Genomic DNA, 17,455 nt, shown 5'->3' with positions numbered 1-17,455 from the left:
CATGGACTTGAATGTGAAGTTTTCATATCCCAGATGAGTGTGCTAATTCATTGGGCCAGAGCAAGAGAAATTGACTTTGTAGCTCAGTGATTTGGGCACTCACCTGGGAGGGTGGGGATGTGGGTTCTGGTCCCTGGACCAATGAATATTTAGTTCACAAAAAACGGAACCACTCCAGAGAGTGCCCAATTGTTAGGGCACTCAGGTGGGCTATGGGACCCCCATGTTCACATCCTGTTTCAAATCAAGGAGCGCAGGGGATCTGGAACAAAAAGGATTGAGTTCCCCTTCCCCACCTCCTTTTGGGCAACCCCCTTAGGAATGTCTGTTGAAAGTAAAGAGTGTGCAATGCCCTGTGCCATGACCAAGATGAAGTATTTACCAGTTGCAGTGGGGGACTTGGTGAAGAAGAAGGAGTTTTACCTGTGGGTAATGGCTCAAGGAAAGCAGAGACATCCTCCGTGTTTTAGAACTGCGCAGCACTGGATCGTTCTCATAGAAGACACAAACAATTTACTGGGAAAAATATAAAGAAGCACAGTTTATCCCATGGCTTGTATTATAATTTTGCTAGATAACAAGATACCACAGCTCCTTGACCACACTCAGCCATAGTCTTCTTTCCTCTGCCAAACTCTAAGGTAACACAAAACTAGACATCTCTGAGGGCACCAGCAATGAAGGAACAGATGGGAAGAGGTATTGTACTTTAACATTAATGTGCAGATGATACAAACAAATACTAAAACCTTTTGAAAAATGTGGGCCCTATTGAGCCCCACAATGTGGTAACGAAGAGAAATTTTGAATTTCCTAGAACGTGATTGTTGCAGTCAGTAATACCATAAAGACTAGGACTCGACTTTGATATCCTCACTCACGTTGAGCAGTAGCTTACTTTGTAAGTGATACCACTGACTTCAGTTGAATTAAACATAAAATAGTTTAAAATAAACATAGATATCCTCAGCATGAGCCGAGGTTTTGGAATCTGACCCTTAGTGAGAAGAACATTTTATTGTTTTTAAAAAAGACTTTAAAAGATTTCTTTTCTGAATGAGAAAAAATAATTGTTGATAGATGTTGTTTTTCAGGTTTCAGCCATGGAGTGACTCTTTATGTTCATTTAAGGATTGTATAGCATACAAATCACTGATATAGCCAACCGCTGTTTCAACCTGTTTCAATATGAAAGGATCAAGTCCTCTATTTGCTGGCATAATTCCATTGACTTCAGTGGAGTCATGCTAACCAGTAAAGAATTTGTCGCTAGGCTCTTACATCAAAACAACTTTACCTTAAGACACCCTTTAAAACCCAGTGAAAAATGTTCTGCTTTGAATGTTCAGACCGGCCATTTTCAGCTTTGCTAGACTGTTTTTCTTCACATGTAGGTGGATTTCCCTCCTCCCGTAGGAAGGCTGCACACACACCAAGCTTCATATAGCTTCAGTTGCTTTTTAAAAAGCCACAGGGAAATGTATGTGGTTTTCTCCTTCCACAATGGAATCAATTAAAAAAAAAAAAAAAGCACTAAACCAATCTGCCTCCAAGTTTTCCCCAGAATTCACCTTTGTGCTGCATTCCTAATGAGAATTGCAGATTCCCATCGAAGAGAGAATCAAGCTAAGAGGTTGGCTTTTTGGTCACAAAATTCCAAAGCAGCTGGGCACCCAGCGGTACAAACTAGTGAAGTCAGATCAGTGCTTCATCTTTTCAAAGGCTGAATCGCATAGTACTCAATTAATCAATGTGGAATCTTTCAGATGATGCTTTAAAAACAGAAGCCCTATCTGCTGTTCATGGACATGACTTATTCTGTGATGTCTTTTGTGAGAGCAAGGTATTTTCCCAGACATCTTTGCCCAAAATGTGCCATCTTATTTCTGCTACTGTCCTGTGACATGTTGTAGTCTGGTTGTCTACCTTGCTGCAACTTTCCTGCCCGAGGTGGCTCATTTCAATGAGAAGCACTCTGAGGTCTTTCAGGGTAAAAGCTGGTATGTAAATGTAAAATCTGAATGCACCCTGCCTCTGAAGAGAACAGTCATGCAAAATTTAAATGTAATAACTTCCATTTACTTATGATCTGGTTTTTTTCCACTGTCAATAACATTTGCAAATGGAACTTGAACATTGCACAGTGGAAAGATAAGAATTATATAACCCTGTACCACTTTATATTTTTATTGTTATATACTCGTGGTGAGATTAATGGGAGTTGTTTGCATAGAATGAAGATATGATGGGGTGTCAGAGCTAAATTCTGTTCCCCACAAGGTGTATGGGCTGAACAGCCCCATCAGCTGAGTGCACACATTGGCAAGGCAGTATCAAACCAATACAAAATTCTTGTGTCTTCAGTAAAGAGTGAGCAGGGCAGATCTGGCTGTGTGAGGAGGTTGCAGATCCACACTGCTCAAACACACTGTTGATGTTCAGCGCACAGCCAATCCCATATCTAGACTAGATTTAAGCATGTATTGGTTCAAGGTATATTTGTGAAGGGAGATATCAAGGCCAGAATGGACCCCTTGGGTTGTTCTTTAACTGGAATGTACACAGAGCATCATTCTTACTGGGACTAACATATTTGGAGCACCTTTATGTGTGATCTGGAAGGCTGGGTCACATCAGATAACTCACAAGATTGTTCCACTATGGATTATCCCTGGCAATGTTTTCCAGAAATTTCACATATCACAAAAAAGGCCAAAGATAATGTCATTCCTCTGCTGGGGCCTCTGTCTGTTATGTTTATTGCCTAGGAAAGGTTTGGGTCTAAAACAAATAGTCATTGCTGCTTTTTATAACCTGCGTTCATGTACAACAGCAAAGTTTCACACACACTTGCTTTTTAATAGTTGTTCATCTCAACCAGCAGGCAATAGCTTGGGAATCTTTTATGGAGTCCTTTAGCTAGGAGTGCAAAGGATCCTTAGGTGCTAAACTCCGATTTAGTAGTAAAGCTGCTAGCAATAGGAATCTGGGGAAAAAATCCAAACTAACCTCTTTCAGCACCAGCCCATCAATCTTAAAGTGTATCAGATATGCTAGGCAGCTAGTCACGTAATACTGAAACTGTTCTCCCATGATACCATGACTTTGTATTGTACCTAAGGTTGTGATTCTGTCACCCTCATGGGAGTTGGTGCTACTCAATGTGAGTAAGTGCTGCAGAATCAAGCCCTGAAAGTGTGTTTGATTGTAGGGTGCCCTAAAGGCATGAAGGATAGTCATACAATGTGGTGCACCAAAGTGTTTCTTATCCTTCTGTTATGGTCTTAGTTTCTGACTCAGCAAGGCCCCTAAGCACATGCTAATCTTTAAAGTTAAGCACATGCTGAAGTCCTCTGTTGAACTGGGATGGGTTTAAGCATGTGCTTAAGAGCTTGCTGAACAGAGGCCTTAATGTACATGTGCCTAGTGAATTTTTAAAATTAAAGCTAAGTAAATAAAAACTGAATCAATAAATAAATTGCACATTCTATTTACATCCTGACTATTAAGATTTTGAGAGGAATCACATACTAAACCTGAGCAGGTATACATGCTATGAGATCACCCAATTGGTATCTTTCATGAAGTGTTCTAACTCAGCTGATTGGCTTTCTCTCTCGCTGCTGCAGATATAAACAGGAGAGCTAAAGCATTAGGGAAGTCACTCAGCAACTACCTTGAGGCCAGGTAAGTAGATCTTATCTAATACTATGATTTTACTGTAGCCTGTGACTTGCGGGCCACGTTCCAAGATTTGATTAGGGTTCATTGAGAATCTGTGTTAACAATTTCTGGGTAGTCCTATTTCATTGGAAAACTAACCTTCTATTTGTCTAGCTTGGTGAGATTTTTAAGAGAAACACACTTCTAAATTACACAAAAGATTTGAATTTTCTTTGAGTGCTGCAAAAGATTGAATGGGCAAATTAGTATGAAAATCTTTCTACTGTGCCAAACCTTTCTTTATCTCTTCATTCAGTCTAATGTATGAAGGTTTCTTCACAGAGCAGGGACATTTTCTTCCATTTGAAGAGTTATCAGTGCAATGTGATTAAATAGCCATAAACTAAAATCTGCAAAGCACTTCATACGCATCAGCTAAGGTGACGTGTCCTGTGCAGCATGCTAGACACAAATTACATAGCTGCAGCACCACAATCACATGCGCTCCAAGCCCTTTTTCCCCCTTGTTGCCTCTCCCTCCAGTATGTCTTGTGTTATTAATTTAGATATTAAATTCAGTACATTTTGTGCTTGCACAAATGCTTCAATTTTCAATGTGCTGCAGACTTTTTGTGTTGAAAACGAGTAACTGCATCCCAGAGGCTGACGGGGAGGGAGCAGACCTGGATTTTTTTTACTAGTTGAGAGGAGACCAAGCGGAGCTTTTGCCACATGCGGGATGTGGGTTTGGGCTTTTGGCAGCAGGAAAAATAAGATTTCTCAGCCACCTCTTTAAATGTTGGATTAGTTAATGTCAAAGGCCAGTATGGAATGTGATTATTTAGCCAGGTAAGTAACATCCTGATTTCTGATTATGTTCAAAGTACTGCATAATTGTGTCCCAGAATTTAAGTTTACATTTAAAACAAAATAAGTTTCTAGCCTTTATGGCTGGGAAGATAGCTTTCAAAAACAGGACTCAAGTGTAACCAATACCATAATGTCTGCAGACGGACAGACTGAGACAATGCCTCTGATAGAAATGTGAACTCTCCTACTTCTTATGAAGCCTAATCATAAAAAGAGTGTATTATTCTAGTACTGACTGCTTTAGCAATAATATCCAGCAAATGTGCCCCTTGCTGGATGTAGGGACAGGTACTGGGGCAGGGAGTGGAGGTGGAGGAGCAATGGAGCAACTAACTGCAGTCAAGAATGGTTAGCATTACGAATGACGAAATCAAACACTCTCGCCCAAAATTTTAAGTGACAAAGAAAAGTTATACCCCCTTCCTAGTGCCAAGCTGGTGTCCAGTGACCCTTGTTATGAGAGCTGCCTGTTGGGAAGTGTGTTAATCTCCTTTCATACTTCTTCAGTTAATCTCTTCTTTATAGACAAGTGACTTGTGCTCCTTGTCCCTTAATTCACAAGGCAAATAAGGATTTGCTTAGTGAGACACTCCGAAGGCTGGCAAACACAAATTGTAAAAACACTAGCATTTTTAAAACTTTTTTTAAAATCTCCAAACTGGCTGCAGGTTCGGTGCAAGCGTTGGGAAGGAGTTCAGAACATCCATTTTTTAGCCAGATTGATTCACATGTTCTTAGTCATAACTAGTACTTAGTCACCCATTTCCTGCCAGTGCTCCCAGTCTGTAAACTGCCGGCCGGAATGAGTGCTGCAGGCACCTACCAGTCTAAAGGATCAATGCACGTTCTTCCATGGAACATTTTATAAGAACAAAAGCACCAGTAACATTGCCAACCTATATGAGTCTTCTTATTAGTCTCACAATGTCTTATATTTTCCTTTAAGTCCCAGCACCTGGAACCAGTTGATGATGTGAGACTCTCAGTTTTCTTTCTTTCTTTCTTTCTTTCTTAAGATCTGTTTTTTAGCTTTCAAAGTTGTGGAGAAAAATTTGAAAATGTGAATCTCAAAGACCAAAAGACAAATTAAAAGATCCCCAAGATCATTGGCTTGAAAATAATGAGACTTTAAAATTAATCTCCATTCATAATTTTGAATGCTTCAATATGGCTAATTTGGGAGTAGGAGGATTGTATCAGATTAAAAGATTCTAATGCCATTGTGATCATCTAGTTTGATCTTCTGTATAATACAGGCCACAAAATTTCCCCAAGATAACTCCTGGAGCAGCTTGTTTAGAAAATCATCCAGTCTTGATTTAAAAATTGGCAGTGATGGAGAATCCCCCACAAATCTTGGTAAATTGTTCCAAAGATTAATACTCACTGTGAAAAATCTACACCTTATTTCCAGCCTGGATTTGTCTAGCTTCAACTTCCAGTCAATGGATCACGTTATACCTTTCTCTGCTAGACTGAAGAGCCCATGTTGGTACCTACAGATTGTAATCAAGGCACCCCTGAACCTTTTCTTTGTTAAGCTAAATAGAAAGACTGAAGGAACTCAATCACTATGTGGCAAGTTTTCTAATCCTTTAAACATTCTCATGGCTCATCTCTGACACCTCTCCAATTTATCAACCTCCTTCTGGAACTGTTGACAGCAGAACTGGACCCAGTATTCCAGCAACAATCACACTAGTGCCAAATGCAGAGGTAAAAGAACCTCTCTACTCCTACTCGAAATGTCCCTGTTTCTTCATCACAGGATTGCACACAGCATCACACTGGGAGCTCATTATCAGCTGATTATTCACCCCCACCCCCACCCCCAATTTTTTTTTCAGAGCACTTCTTCCCAGGATAGAGCCCCTCATCCTGTCAGTATGGCCAGTACTCTTTGTCCCCAGATGTATATACCTATACATGTATAATGTATAATGCTTGCTTGTGCCCCGTTTACCAAGCAATCTAGGTCATTCTGAATTAGTGGCCTGTCCTTTTCATCATTTACCGCTCCCCCAATTTGTGTTGTCTGCATCATCATTTATTTTATGTTTTCTTTTAGGTAATTGATAAATATGTTAAATAACATAGGGCCAGGAACCAATCCCTGAAATGTCCCACAGTAAACACACACACTCAAACATACCCTATGTTCATCCTTTTTACAATACTATGATAAATTTTGTACAAAGTAGGCTTTGTGAGGTATCATTTGGTAACTCTCAGTCTGCTGAACATTATTGTCCTGGTAAAATATGTACGGCAGTATTATATATAAAGTTATAAAAGATTCCACAATCCAGATTGTACCCTGGGAAATGTCACAGTGATGTTTCCCCATTTACAGTTACATTTTGAGACCTAGGAGTTAGTCATTTTTAATCCATGTAATGTGGGTCATGCTAAGTGTATATCATTCTAGTTTTTTAATCAAAGTCTCATGCAACACCAGGTCAAATGCTTTACAAAAGCCTAAGTATTTTACATCAACACTATTACATTTATCATCCAAACTTATAATCTCATCAAAATATATGTATGTTTGGCAGGCTGTATTTTCCATAAATCCTGTTGATTTGCATTAATTACGCTACTTTCTTTTATTTCTTTATTAATCAAGTCACATATCGGTTGCTACATTGTCTTGCCCAGGACTGGTGTCAGGCTGACTGGCTGATAATTACCTGGGTCATCCCTTTTTCCCTTTTAAAAATTGGCAAAACTTTAGCTTTCTACCAGTCTTTCACAACTTCCCGAGTGCTCCTAGACTTATTGAAAATCAACATGAATGGTCCTGTGAACAGTCAGCAATTTTAAAACTCTTGGATGCAAGTTATCTGGATCTACTGATTTAAAAAAGTCTGAGTTTAGTAGCCACAGCGATAATAGTGGCATACGAAGAGTATTATCATCACCATATGATGAAATTGCATCATCTGTGGTTTTTGCATTATTATTGATAATTCTACCATTTCACTAGTAAAGGACCAATACTCTTGTAAGGATTCTTTTTGTTCCTAGTATTTTTTAAAAATTAATTATTGTCCCTAACACTGCTGACCATAGATTTCTTCTTGTGTCACTTGGCTCCTCTTGTCAATTTTCTACAATTCCTAACTTTTTCTGATTTTACATTAATTACTATCAACTTCCCCTTTCTTCTATTTCTTATATTGTTTACAGCTGCCTTTACTTCTCCTCAACCAGTTTTGTGTTTTAACCAGGACAGCCTTCATCCTCAGTTGTGGGATTGTGGCTTTTTGGGCAACTAGTGAAGTGTTCTTAAATGATTCCCAATTATCATTCACATTTTTCTGATTAGATTTTTCCTTTCAGCTGATTTGGATCATAATTGTTTTTAAGCTTTGTGAAATTAGTCCTATTAAAGCACCAAATATGTATATTACTAGCCTGGACTAGCTTATACAATATAGATATGATCAAGTCATGATCACTTGTACCTAAGCTCCCATTAACTTTTATTTCTGTGATCAGTTCCTTTCTATCTGTTAGGAGATGATCAAATATAGAATTCCCCCACACTGGCTGCAACACTTTCTGAGTTAGGAAATTGTCATCTATAAAGTTCAAGGATGTTTTAGTGCTGGCACAGTGAGACCTCCAGCATATGCCACTCAAACTGAAGTCCCCTATTTTCACATACTGTAGATAGCGGTGTAAGGAACTGGTCATCCTGTTCCCTACTGTGAGTTGACGGAGGCTCCAACTAGTACCACATCTTGTGCTTTATCCATTAGGACATTGATCCATAAGCATTCAGGATCATTTACTTCTGAGTTATCAGTGGCTTGGAAACAGGTAATATCATTTTGACATAGAGTGCCATTCCCCCTCCCCCTGGGTGGCACATGAACCGCCAGCTGAGGGAGGCTAGACCCCAGCCCCACCCCTTCTGTCTGAGGCCCTGCCCTTTCCCCCTCCCTGCTGGAACCCAGAGCCCCTCCCACCTTGGTCACCAGCACAGTCCTGCCCCAGAATAGCCCCCCAACCCCAAAGGAGCACCACGAGGGTGGGCGGTATGTGGCCCCAGCCCCAAAGGAGCACTGGGAGGGCAGTCGGTGTGCAGCCGCAGCACCCTCCCCCCCTCCAGCTGGAGCACTGGGGGCTGGACCTCTGGAGTGCACACAGGGGGTGGTAGTAAGCAGGGGGCGGTGGTAAGCAGGGGGCCTCCTTCAGCCTATGCGACCCGCTGTCCATGCCCCTCCTCTTGTTTCCCGTTCAATCTATCCTAAATAGATTATAACCATTTAGAAACAGTAGCACCAAAAGGGCCCAAACTGATTGGAGGCTCATTGTACCGTGTGTGTGTATGCATGTACACACACACACACACACACACACACACACACACAGAGCAAATGACAGTCCCTACCCCAAAGAGCCCACAGTCTTAAATTTAAGAACAGATGCAATGAGTGGGTGTAACAAGAGGATGGGGGTAACAGCAAAACACAGCTATGCTATGTAGGTATGATGTCATGTTTTATTTTTACATCAATAAAGCATGAGAGTAGAGTTCTCACATCTGGCCACTTGCCCAGTCACTATCAGTTTGCAACATTTTGTAGACATTATAATAAAAGTAGGTCTCTTGGCGGAATTAGAAGAGGGAGTGGTTTCATAGATTAGTGCAAGGATGACAGGCCTGGATTAACTCTCCTGTGGGGCCGGGGCTATTTGATTTTGTGGGGTCCCTGTATATGTCTTTTTCCTAGGAGGGAGTTTGGTGCAGGAGATTGGGGTGCAAGAGGAGAATTCTGATCTGGGGCAGGAGTTTGGGGTGGAGGAGGGGCTGTGAGATGCAGGCTCCAGCCGGAGGCACTTACCGCAGGTGGCTCCAGGTTGGTGGTGCAGCAGGGCTCAGGCAGGCTGCCTGCCTGCCATAGCCCCAAGCTGCTCTCAGAAGTGGCTGGCTGCTAGCATGTCTCTGCAGCCTCTGGGGTTCCTGGCCAATGGGAGCTACAGGGACGGTGTTGGGGGCAGCATGCAGAGCCTCCCCCTTCTACCCACCCCCTCACTCCGTAACAGAGGCCACAGAGATGTGCTAACAGCCGACTGCTTCAGGGAGCAGCATGAGGCCACGGCTTGCAGGCAGCCTGCCTGAGCATCCTACTATGCCACAGGACTTTTAGCAGCCCGGAGCTGGAGATTGCTGCCTGTGATTTTTTTTTGTGGGGCCCCCCTTGAGCTGGGGCTCTGGGCTGCAGCCCCTAAAATCCCTGCCTTAATCTGGCCTTGAGGATGATGATTGACGTGTGTCGATGACCCTCTGTAACTCATGTGACAAATGCTGGTTTCAGCATGAACTCCCTCTCTGCACCTTGCTCTGCTCTTGATGGAGGAGAAGCTATGGCAAGGGAGCCAACAGGGCAAAAGGCCACAGTCCAACCATGCTGCTGGGAAAAGGGAGAATGAAAACTCGTGCTGGCGATATAACTGAGATTGAGATTTCCCACAGAACTTTGGACTCCACATGGTTATCAGGCCACACTTCTATCCCTTCCATCCTACAGCTTTAAATATAACTTTCCCTCTTCTGTGTGCTTTGGGTGGAAGGAGCTGATATAGCTCTTGGGGTCTGCATTCTGTTCACAGCTCAGCATGTGCAAAACAAAATGTATTAGGAATGTTCAGCAACGTCTGATAATGAGGAACCAGTCTCTTCATTCTCTTCAGATTTGGCCACTCAGGGTATTTTCTTCCTGAGCCTCAGTGAATTTACAGACCCAGGCTGCTCTCTCCCTGTTAACTTCCATTGATGTCAGTGGGCGTTAGAAGCCTAAATACCTTTGCGGATTTGGACCTTAGTGTGTCTGTGCTTCAATCTCCCATTCGTAGGCATTTCTCTACCTTACAGGGCTGTATAAGTACCTCAGATAGATAGCTGTCACACTCTGGTCCCTCACCAAGATGAGTATTGATCTGCACAATGATTTGTCGGTGTTCTTCCAGCTGGGTTAAACTTGGATTTTGTTGCAAACACCCCACTCAGCCCAAGTTGGTTGAGTTTCACAGGCCTTTCAAGGAAACAAGCAGTTTTGAGCAGCCCTTGGCTGACAGTTTAATGACAAAACCACATGAAGCTTGGTGATTTTCTTGAATGAGTTTTGTTGTGAATATTTGTGGTGGGTTTTGCACCTGAATTTCAAAGCAGAACTCATGGGCTGCAAACCTGTAATCCCAATGGAATCATGGCTGCTGTGTTTGGCACGGCTGTTTGTAAATCTAAACTGGTGACAGTTATCCTGAAGAGCATAAGAAAACTTGAAAATAAAAGCACCCAGAGAATTAGTGTCCAAAAGCAGATCAAGTTTTAGGCTGTTCACAACTTGTAACAGTGCCCCTTTAAACTAAGATGGGATCAAGCAGTAAAATTTGGATATGGCTCTGTATTTTGAACAGCCCCATTTCAGTGAGTGTTTAAATCTGAGGTTTTGGTTAAGCCTATAATAAAGCTAGAGACCATTTGCAAAGGTCTCATCTGGCTGCAGGTTTGGAGTGTGAACATCTCTGATGTTCGGGGATGCTTGGATCAAATGCTTTGATCTGGCCTATTATTAGCAGACAGGCCATTTCTAAAATTTGGGTCTGGATCATACTTTGATCCTATCTCTACTTTTTGGCCAAACCCAGGTCCCATTGAAGTCAATGACAAAACTCTTTTTGCCTTTCCTGGCACTTTGATTTGGCCCTTTCAGAGATGTCAGAATTGAACCTTTGGACTCAGACAGAAAGTGCTGGAGTTGCAAACTCTCAAGACAAGTGATGACATTTCTACCTGCAGTAATTGCATAATCAAGCACCACAATAATGCAATAAGATATGGCTAGAATAATCTGTGCTGTGAGAGTAACGTCAAACCTCATAAATTATCCAAGATGCATGTCTGTGACCTGAGACTGAGCTGCAAAATTGGTTCATTTAACACAGACTGAAACAGGATTTGGCTGGATTACAATGCTTCCCGGGGTGTACCACTGCAGAAAAGAGGCTTTTAGTTACTAAATGCACTTTTTCTTTTGTTTCTTACAATTAGTTTTATTTTTTATCTCACATAAGTATTGTTTAAGTCTTGGCAGTAATCTAAACTTCTTTGCTTATCTCTCTACAAAGACAGCCAAATCATGGAATCTAGTTACAATACATTTGTCCCCTGCTCTGGTTATAACACAGTTGCCATTATTTGTAGTCTAGATGAGTGGTTCTCAAAGCTGGTTCGCCGCTTGTTCAGGAAAAGCCCCTGATGGGACAAGCCAGTTTGTTTACCTGCTGCGTCCACAAGTTCAGCTTATTGCAGCTCCCACTGGCCATGGTTGGTCGCTCCAGGCCAATGGGGGCGGCGGGAAGCGGTGGCCAGCACATCCCTCGGCCCGCGATGCTTCCCCCAGCCCCCATTGGCCTGCAGTGGTGAACCACGGCCAGTGGGACCCGTGATCGGCCGAACCTGCAAACGCAGCAGGTAAACTAACTGGGCTGGCCCACCAGGGGCTTTTCCTGAACAAGCAGTGGACTGGCTTTAAGAACCACTGGTCTAGGCAGAATCTTATTCGTGCCACTGACTTAGCTGTCTTTGAAGTGTATATAGGCCATAACTGTTCATCCTTCTTCTTTCAAACTGTTGTCAGTTGGCTCCTGGAACCTACAATGTATCCCTCTGTCCCTTTGAGGCCACCAATCAGCTCAATCTGAGATACCTAGAACTGTTGTCAGAGTGTGCAGATGCCACAACAGGAGATGGAATTTGACCCTCTCTTTTGCTTACCTAGCTGCCATCATTTCACAAGTTCTCCAGTCATCATATTTTTCAGTCTGGACAAGATCTGAATTCCTAATGTAATAATCAAAAATCTTTAAACACCAAAGCACTTTCTATGGGCCCATCTGTGTATCATAAAGTATTAAGGAAAGACTAACCTTGTTTTACCCTTTTGAAGATCACCTTTAAGTGCAATGCAAGTTTATGATGCTTTAAGAACAACAAACGTTGTAACATACATTATGGACCTGCTCCAGCATCCATTCAAGTCCATGATCAAACTCCCATTGACTTCAGTGGGAGTGGCAGAGGGTCCTATAATTAATGTCAGATCTCTGCAAATAGGTACAAGGGAGGGGAAAAGATTTGCTAATTTTGGAGGCATAGAGAGCAGACAATCAAGTTTCTACAGAAATCATCCTTAGGTGGCTTACTTACTAAAAGTCTTGGAATATTGGTTTCCAGACTGTAAGAGTCACTGGGCTTTTCTGTAGTTATTTTTTTATTCATGCTTTGGTTTGTTTTTTTTCACACTTACATTGCCAGCTGTACCATCATTGATTACAACTGAGGTTCCAGTTCCTCAACTGTGATGGAAAAATGTTCTTCTAGATTAGATAGCACTAAAGAATTGAGGGCCTATTTCCAAACTTGGATGCTCCAATTACGGCACCCAATTTGGCACTGAGGTCACTGTGTATCAGCTCGAGCGCCTCCGTGCTGGTTACCCAGCATACATGCACAAGGTTGAAAATCAAGCTCTCTGATTCTAACGGTTGCTTTTTCCACTCTTTTCCTCTCAGCTCAAGATGGCTTTTGTGTCCACACTGAACAGGAAGATCAAGAGCTCTCATTTGCAGAATGGCATTGATACAGAAAATCAGGAAACCAAAACCGATTATATATGGCTTCCTCCCAACTTGCCCAGCAAGTGCACCTGGAAGCCAGGGAAACCCATCTCTGACTCACCTCATTCTCATGTGCCCTTGTAAGTAACTCTCTTGTGCTAGTTATGTTCAGACTGTTTTACATCCTCCCTACTGCAGGAAATTCCGGGTCTTCCTCTGTGCCTCAAGGTTCCACTAGAATGTTCATAGTCAGAATTCAGCATTTAAAACAATGATTTTATGTATAAAAACTGCTATTATTTTTCCCAAAAGAGGGTCCTCTGACCCGCTAATATTTCCAGTCTACTCACGACTGCCCCCTCTCTTTCACCATGAAGAGCATTGACTGAAACTGGAATTGTGGATGCTCAGCAGCTCTCCTGCAAACCAGACCCTTAGGGATCTGAAGTTAGGCACCAGAAAACAAGGCACCCAACATTAGTGGGCACTTTTGGAGACTGCAGCCATAATGAATATAGAGCCTTCTAACCTATAAATCTCTATAGATTTCTTAACATGTTAACTAAGTGCCCAGTTCTATCACCTTTACTCACATTGAGTGGTACCTTATTCTAGGAGCAGTCCAGTGACTACTCATGGAGTAAGCTACCATCAGGTGGTAAAGTAATATTCAGTTTCCTCTGATCAGTATCAAGGCCACAGTCCTTCTGCCAGTGCCCAGACCAAGTAACTTGGGAGGAAGGAAGGGAGCATCTATTCTCCCAACCCCAAAGGCTGCATCATGGGAGCAGGGCCTACTTCATGGCAGCTACTCCACAGCCCTAGCATTCCTTTGCCATAGAGAAGGGTGTCAGTGTCTTACCATTCAGTGTTGGACCTTGTCACTGCCTTATTTTCCCTTTTTGGGGCTTCCCAATAACTGCTCCCAGACTCTCATGTGGGAAGAATAACACCCCTTCTTGGGCCTTGTTTATTAAAGTATCGCAGTTCAAATATCTCAAATCCAAACAAGGTTTCTTCCACTCCATGGTTTGTTCAGTCCTTTGTTGGGCTCACAAGTTCTTTCCAAATCCCAGATCCTGCTGCCTGATGTTTCCTCAGCCTCCTCCCTCATCATGCTTCTACTCCGGCCCTTTGTGGCAGGTAGCTCTAACCAGCCCCTTTCACCTGCCTGGAGCTGGGAGCTCCATCCTTTCAGAGCCCAGATCCCCTCTTGATCCCTTGCAGAAGCCTCTCTGAATGTCTTTCACCTTCATTGCCCTTGTATTGGGACTTCAGGCCCCAGGGTCTCTCAAAGCTCCCTCTAACCAGGGGAACTCTGTCAGGCCTACTCAGATTCTCTGGAGACACCTCCCCTAAGTCTTCACTAGCCCCAGTTTCCCACTCTTTGCTGGAGTAGGCTCCATCCTGGCCTACCATCATATGATTCCTGATGATCTGACCCAACCACGAACCCAAACCCAACCTTTGGGACCACATGACAAGGCACAGGGGAGGCTGAGCCCAAATCCCTTAAAGGGCCAGTCCACCCTATGACAAGGAGATTCTACAAATTAATATTCAAGGATCCCATTCCCTGATTTACCACTTCCTTGCCTCTGACTGCCAGACCCATGCTGTGGCAGATCAAGAACCTCTACAGACCTGGGCTCATAATAGTGCAGAGGTTGTGCCACAAGTCATGCCCCCAGGGTCAGCAAACTTGCCCTGATTGCACTGACAAAGGACAAGATGCTCCTCTGAATGAACACCTTTTCCACATGGTAGCATCTGTTTGGTCTATACCAAGTGGTGATGATGTGAGGCAACATAAAATATTACTAATATTTTGCACTCCTATCTTTTTGTTCGAGGATCCCAAAGCACTTTACAAACATTAATTAATTAGGTGTTAACCCACCCCACCCTTATAAGGTATTATCATTTTGCAGGTGGGGAAACTGATGCACATAGAAATTAAGTGACTTTCCCAAGGCCATAGGGAAGCTATGTCATAGCTAGGGATTGAAGCCACATTTCCTGAGTCCTAGTCCAGTGCCATGTCCCCAGTCCCATACTCCTTCTCAGTTTCCTGCCATATTGATGTAACTCACTAATGCAGCACTGCCCAAAATAAATGTGCAGCTCTTTAATGGTCCTGCAAGCCATCCCAGACAGACCTATGAAAATAAGAGCTTTCCCAGAAGTCCAGGAAGACTGCCAGTCCTCAAGTCTGACTCTGAACAACTGGTGGCCTAAGACCAAAGGTAGTATCAATACAGGATTTGATACATCTTCTGACTGGGAAGCATTTCCTCTCCTTGCAGGATAGTTGGACTCAATGAATTATTGAAGGTAATCTAGCAACTATCACATAGCCCACTGTTACTTGGATCAGAAGCTAATGTCTTGGGCCTGTGTCTATGATGGGCCCAATCTGAAACCCCTCATCCAAACACTTCTAAACTTTGGGGACATCTGTATCTGAATTTTGCAGTTTGAGGCAGTCTCTCGTCCTAATGTAAAGTACCATGATGGATCATGTGCCCTTCAAATGGCAATCTGATATAAGGCTGCTCCATATGGAAAGCAATTACTTGTTTCTGTTTGATTGACACTGAGGCAATTATCTCTACTAGTACAGTTTGAACAAAGAAAGACCCTGTAAACCGTTGTTACTTGGGTTTCTTAAAATTAGTGATGCAAAACAATTTTTAATGTGTGCGTTTTGTGACTAGTATCCAAAGTCTATTTCCCAGCCAACAGCTACCTCCTTGAGGGTACATCTATGCTACCCGCCGGATCAGCAGGTAGTGTTCAATGTATTGGGGATCGATTTATCACGTCTCATCTGGACACAATAAATCGATTCACTAATTGACGCCCGTACTCCACCTTGGCAGGAGGAGTAAAAGGGGGTTGATGGGGGAGCCCTGGCAGTCAGCTCACCGCCATGAGGACGGCCAGGTAAGTCGAATTAAGATACTTCGACTTCAGCTGTGCTTCAGCTATAGTTCAAACCTCCCGCTAGTGTAGCCTAGGCCTTAAAGTGTCCACATGACTTATTAAGCAAGATCAATTAATTTTACAGAGTGCAGGGAGCATCAGAGAGGCATGTTGTTAAAACATGTTGCCCAGAGATAGTGAAAGTCTCACGTTTCTTACACTGCTTCTGAAACTTTGCAATTGTTCCTGCCTTTCTTGCCAGTGACAATGCAATACGGTGTCAAAACTCTCCTTCCATCTTTAAACTGAAAACATGCAATACCAGTGAGAAACTCTGAATGACTAACAAAGGAGATCGTTCCACTCTTTCTCGTAACTGTGATGTATTTAGCCACCTGATTAAACAATGCTTTGGAAATATAGTCCCTAAATTATCTTATTTATTTGCTGAATGTCTAGTGACTAAAGAAGCAGCTCTTTCAGTCAAATCAATTTTCTTTTCAATATGCATGCTGACTGGGAATGACTTATTCTTTGGCAACATATGCTACCTCTGGGGAAATCTGAGTGAGAAAATGAAGCACATGTGCAAATGATCATCTTGCGAAACTATTCTGGATCCCTTCTATCCAAGTGTATTCCCGTGTCTCTATCCAGATGCCAGCTTGCTCTGATTCCTCCAGAAACATGCACTCTTTATAAAGTTAAAGAAAATATGTACCACTCAGACTGCACTAATATACACCTTTGTGTAGCAGGCTCTCTAGGGATATTGGATATTGCTATAACAGGGTTAAAAAGGGAACCAGATAAATTCATGGAGGATAGGTTCATCAATGGCTATTAGCCAGGATGGGCAGGGATGGTGTCCCTAGACTCTGTTTGCCAGAAGCTGGGAATGGGCCACAAGGGATGAATCACTCGATGATTACCTGTTCTGTTCATTCCCTTTGGGGCACCTGGCACTGACCACTGTCGGAGGACAGGATACTGGGCTAGATGGACCTGTGGTCTGACCCGGTGTAGTCATTCTTATGTTCTTTTAACCTTGCGTAAATGTCTAAATACAGACTGTATTCTAGATTTCTATACCCAAGAATACATTGTGCAGTTCTGATCCTTGGGCAATCTCAAGAACTGCAGCTAGCAGCTAGTGTAGAAAATCTCCAGACCTGCTGAGCGTCCAATATAGATTGTGCGGGAGATTAGAAAAAGAAGAGTAGATCTTGGATCAGGTGAAGGGGATAATTACCTAAAGCTTCAGAAAGGTACAGGTTTGAGCTGGTTCTTACATTGTCTGAGCTAGTTATGCTGCCTCATATGATCCAAGTAATGGCTAGTCAAGTCTCACATCCTGATATGACGA

At 42.7% G+C, this 17,455-nt stretch overlaps 1 protein-coding gene across 1 annotated transcript in view; it reads left to right on the top strand.

Annotated features, from left to right (window-relative positions):
• Positions 1 to 321: 321 nt before the first annotated feature.
• Positions 322 to 17,455, top strand: part of LOC127043284 (cystathionine beta-synthase-like) — a 57,333-nt gene continuing 40,199 nt past the window's right edge. The window contains exons 1-2 of the mRNA XM_050937268.1: positions 322 to 429; positions 13,120 to 13,304. Coding sequence (XP_050793225.1) covers positions 322 to 429; positions 13,120 to 13,304 — 293 coding nt within the window. The remainder of the gene's footprint in view (positions 430 to 13,119; positions 13,305 to 17,455) is intronic.

Source organism: Gopherus flavomarginatus, chromosome 1 (assembly GCF_025201925.1).
Source record: "Gopherus flavomarginatus isolate rGopFla2 chromosome 1, rGopFla2.mat.asm, whole genome shotgun sequence".
Lineage (NCBI taxonomy): Eukaryota > Metazoa > Chordata > Testudines > Testudinidae > Gopherus > Gopherus flavomarginatus.
The sequence above is the reverse complement of the archived record's forward strand: the minus strand, read 5'-3'. Positions and strand labels throughout refer to the sequence as shown.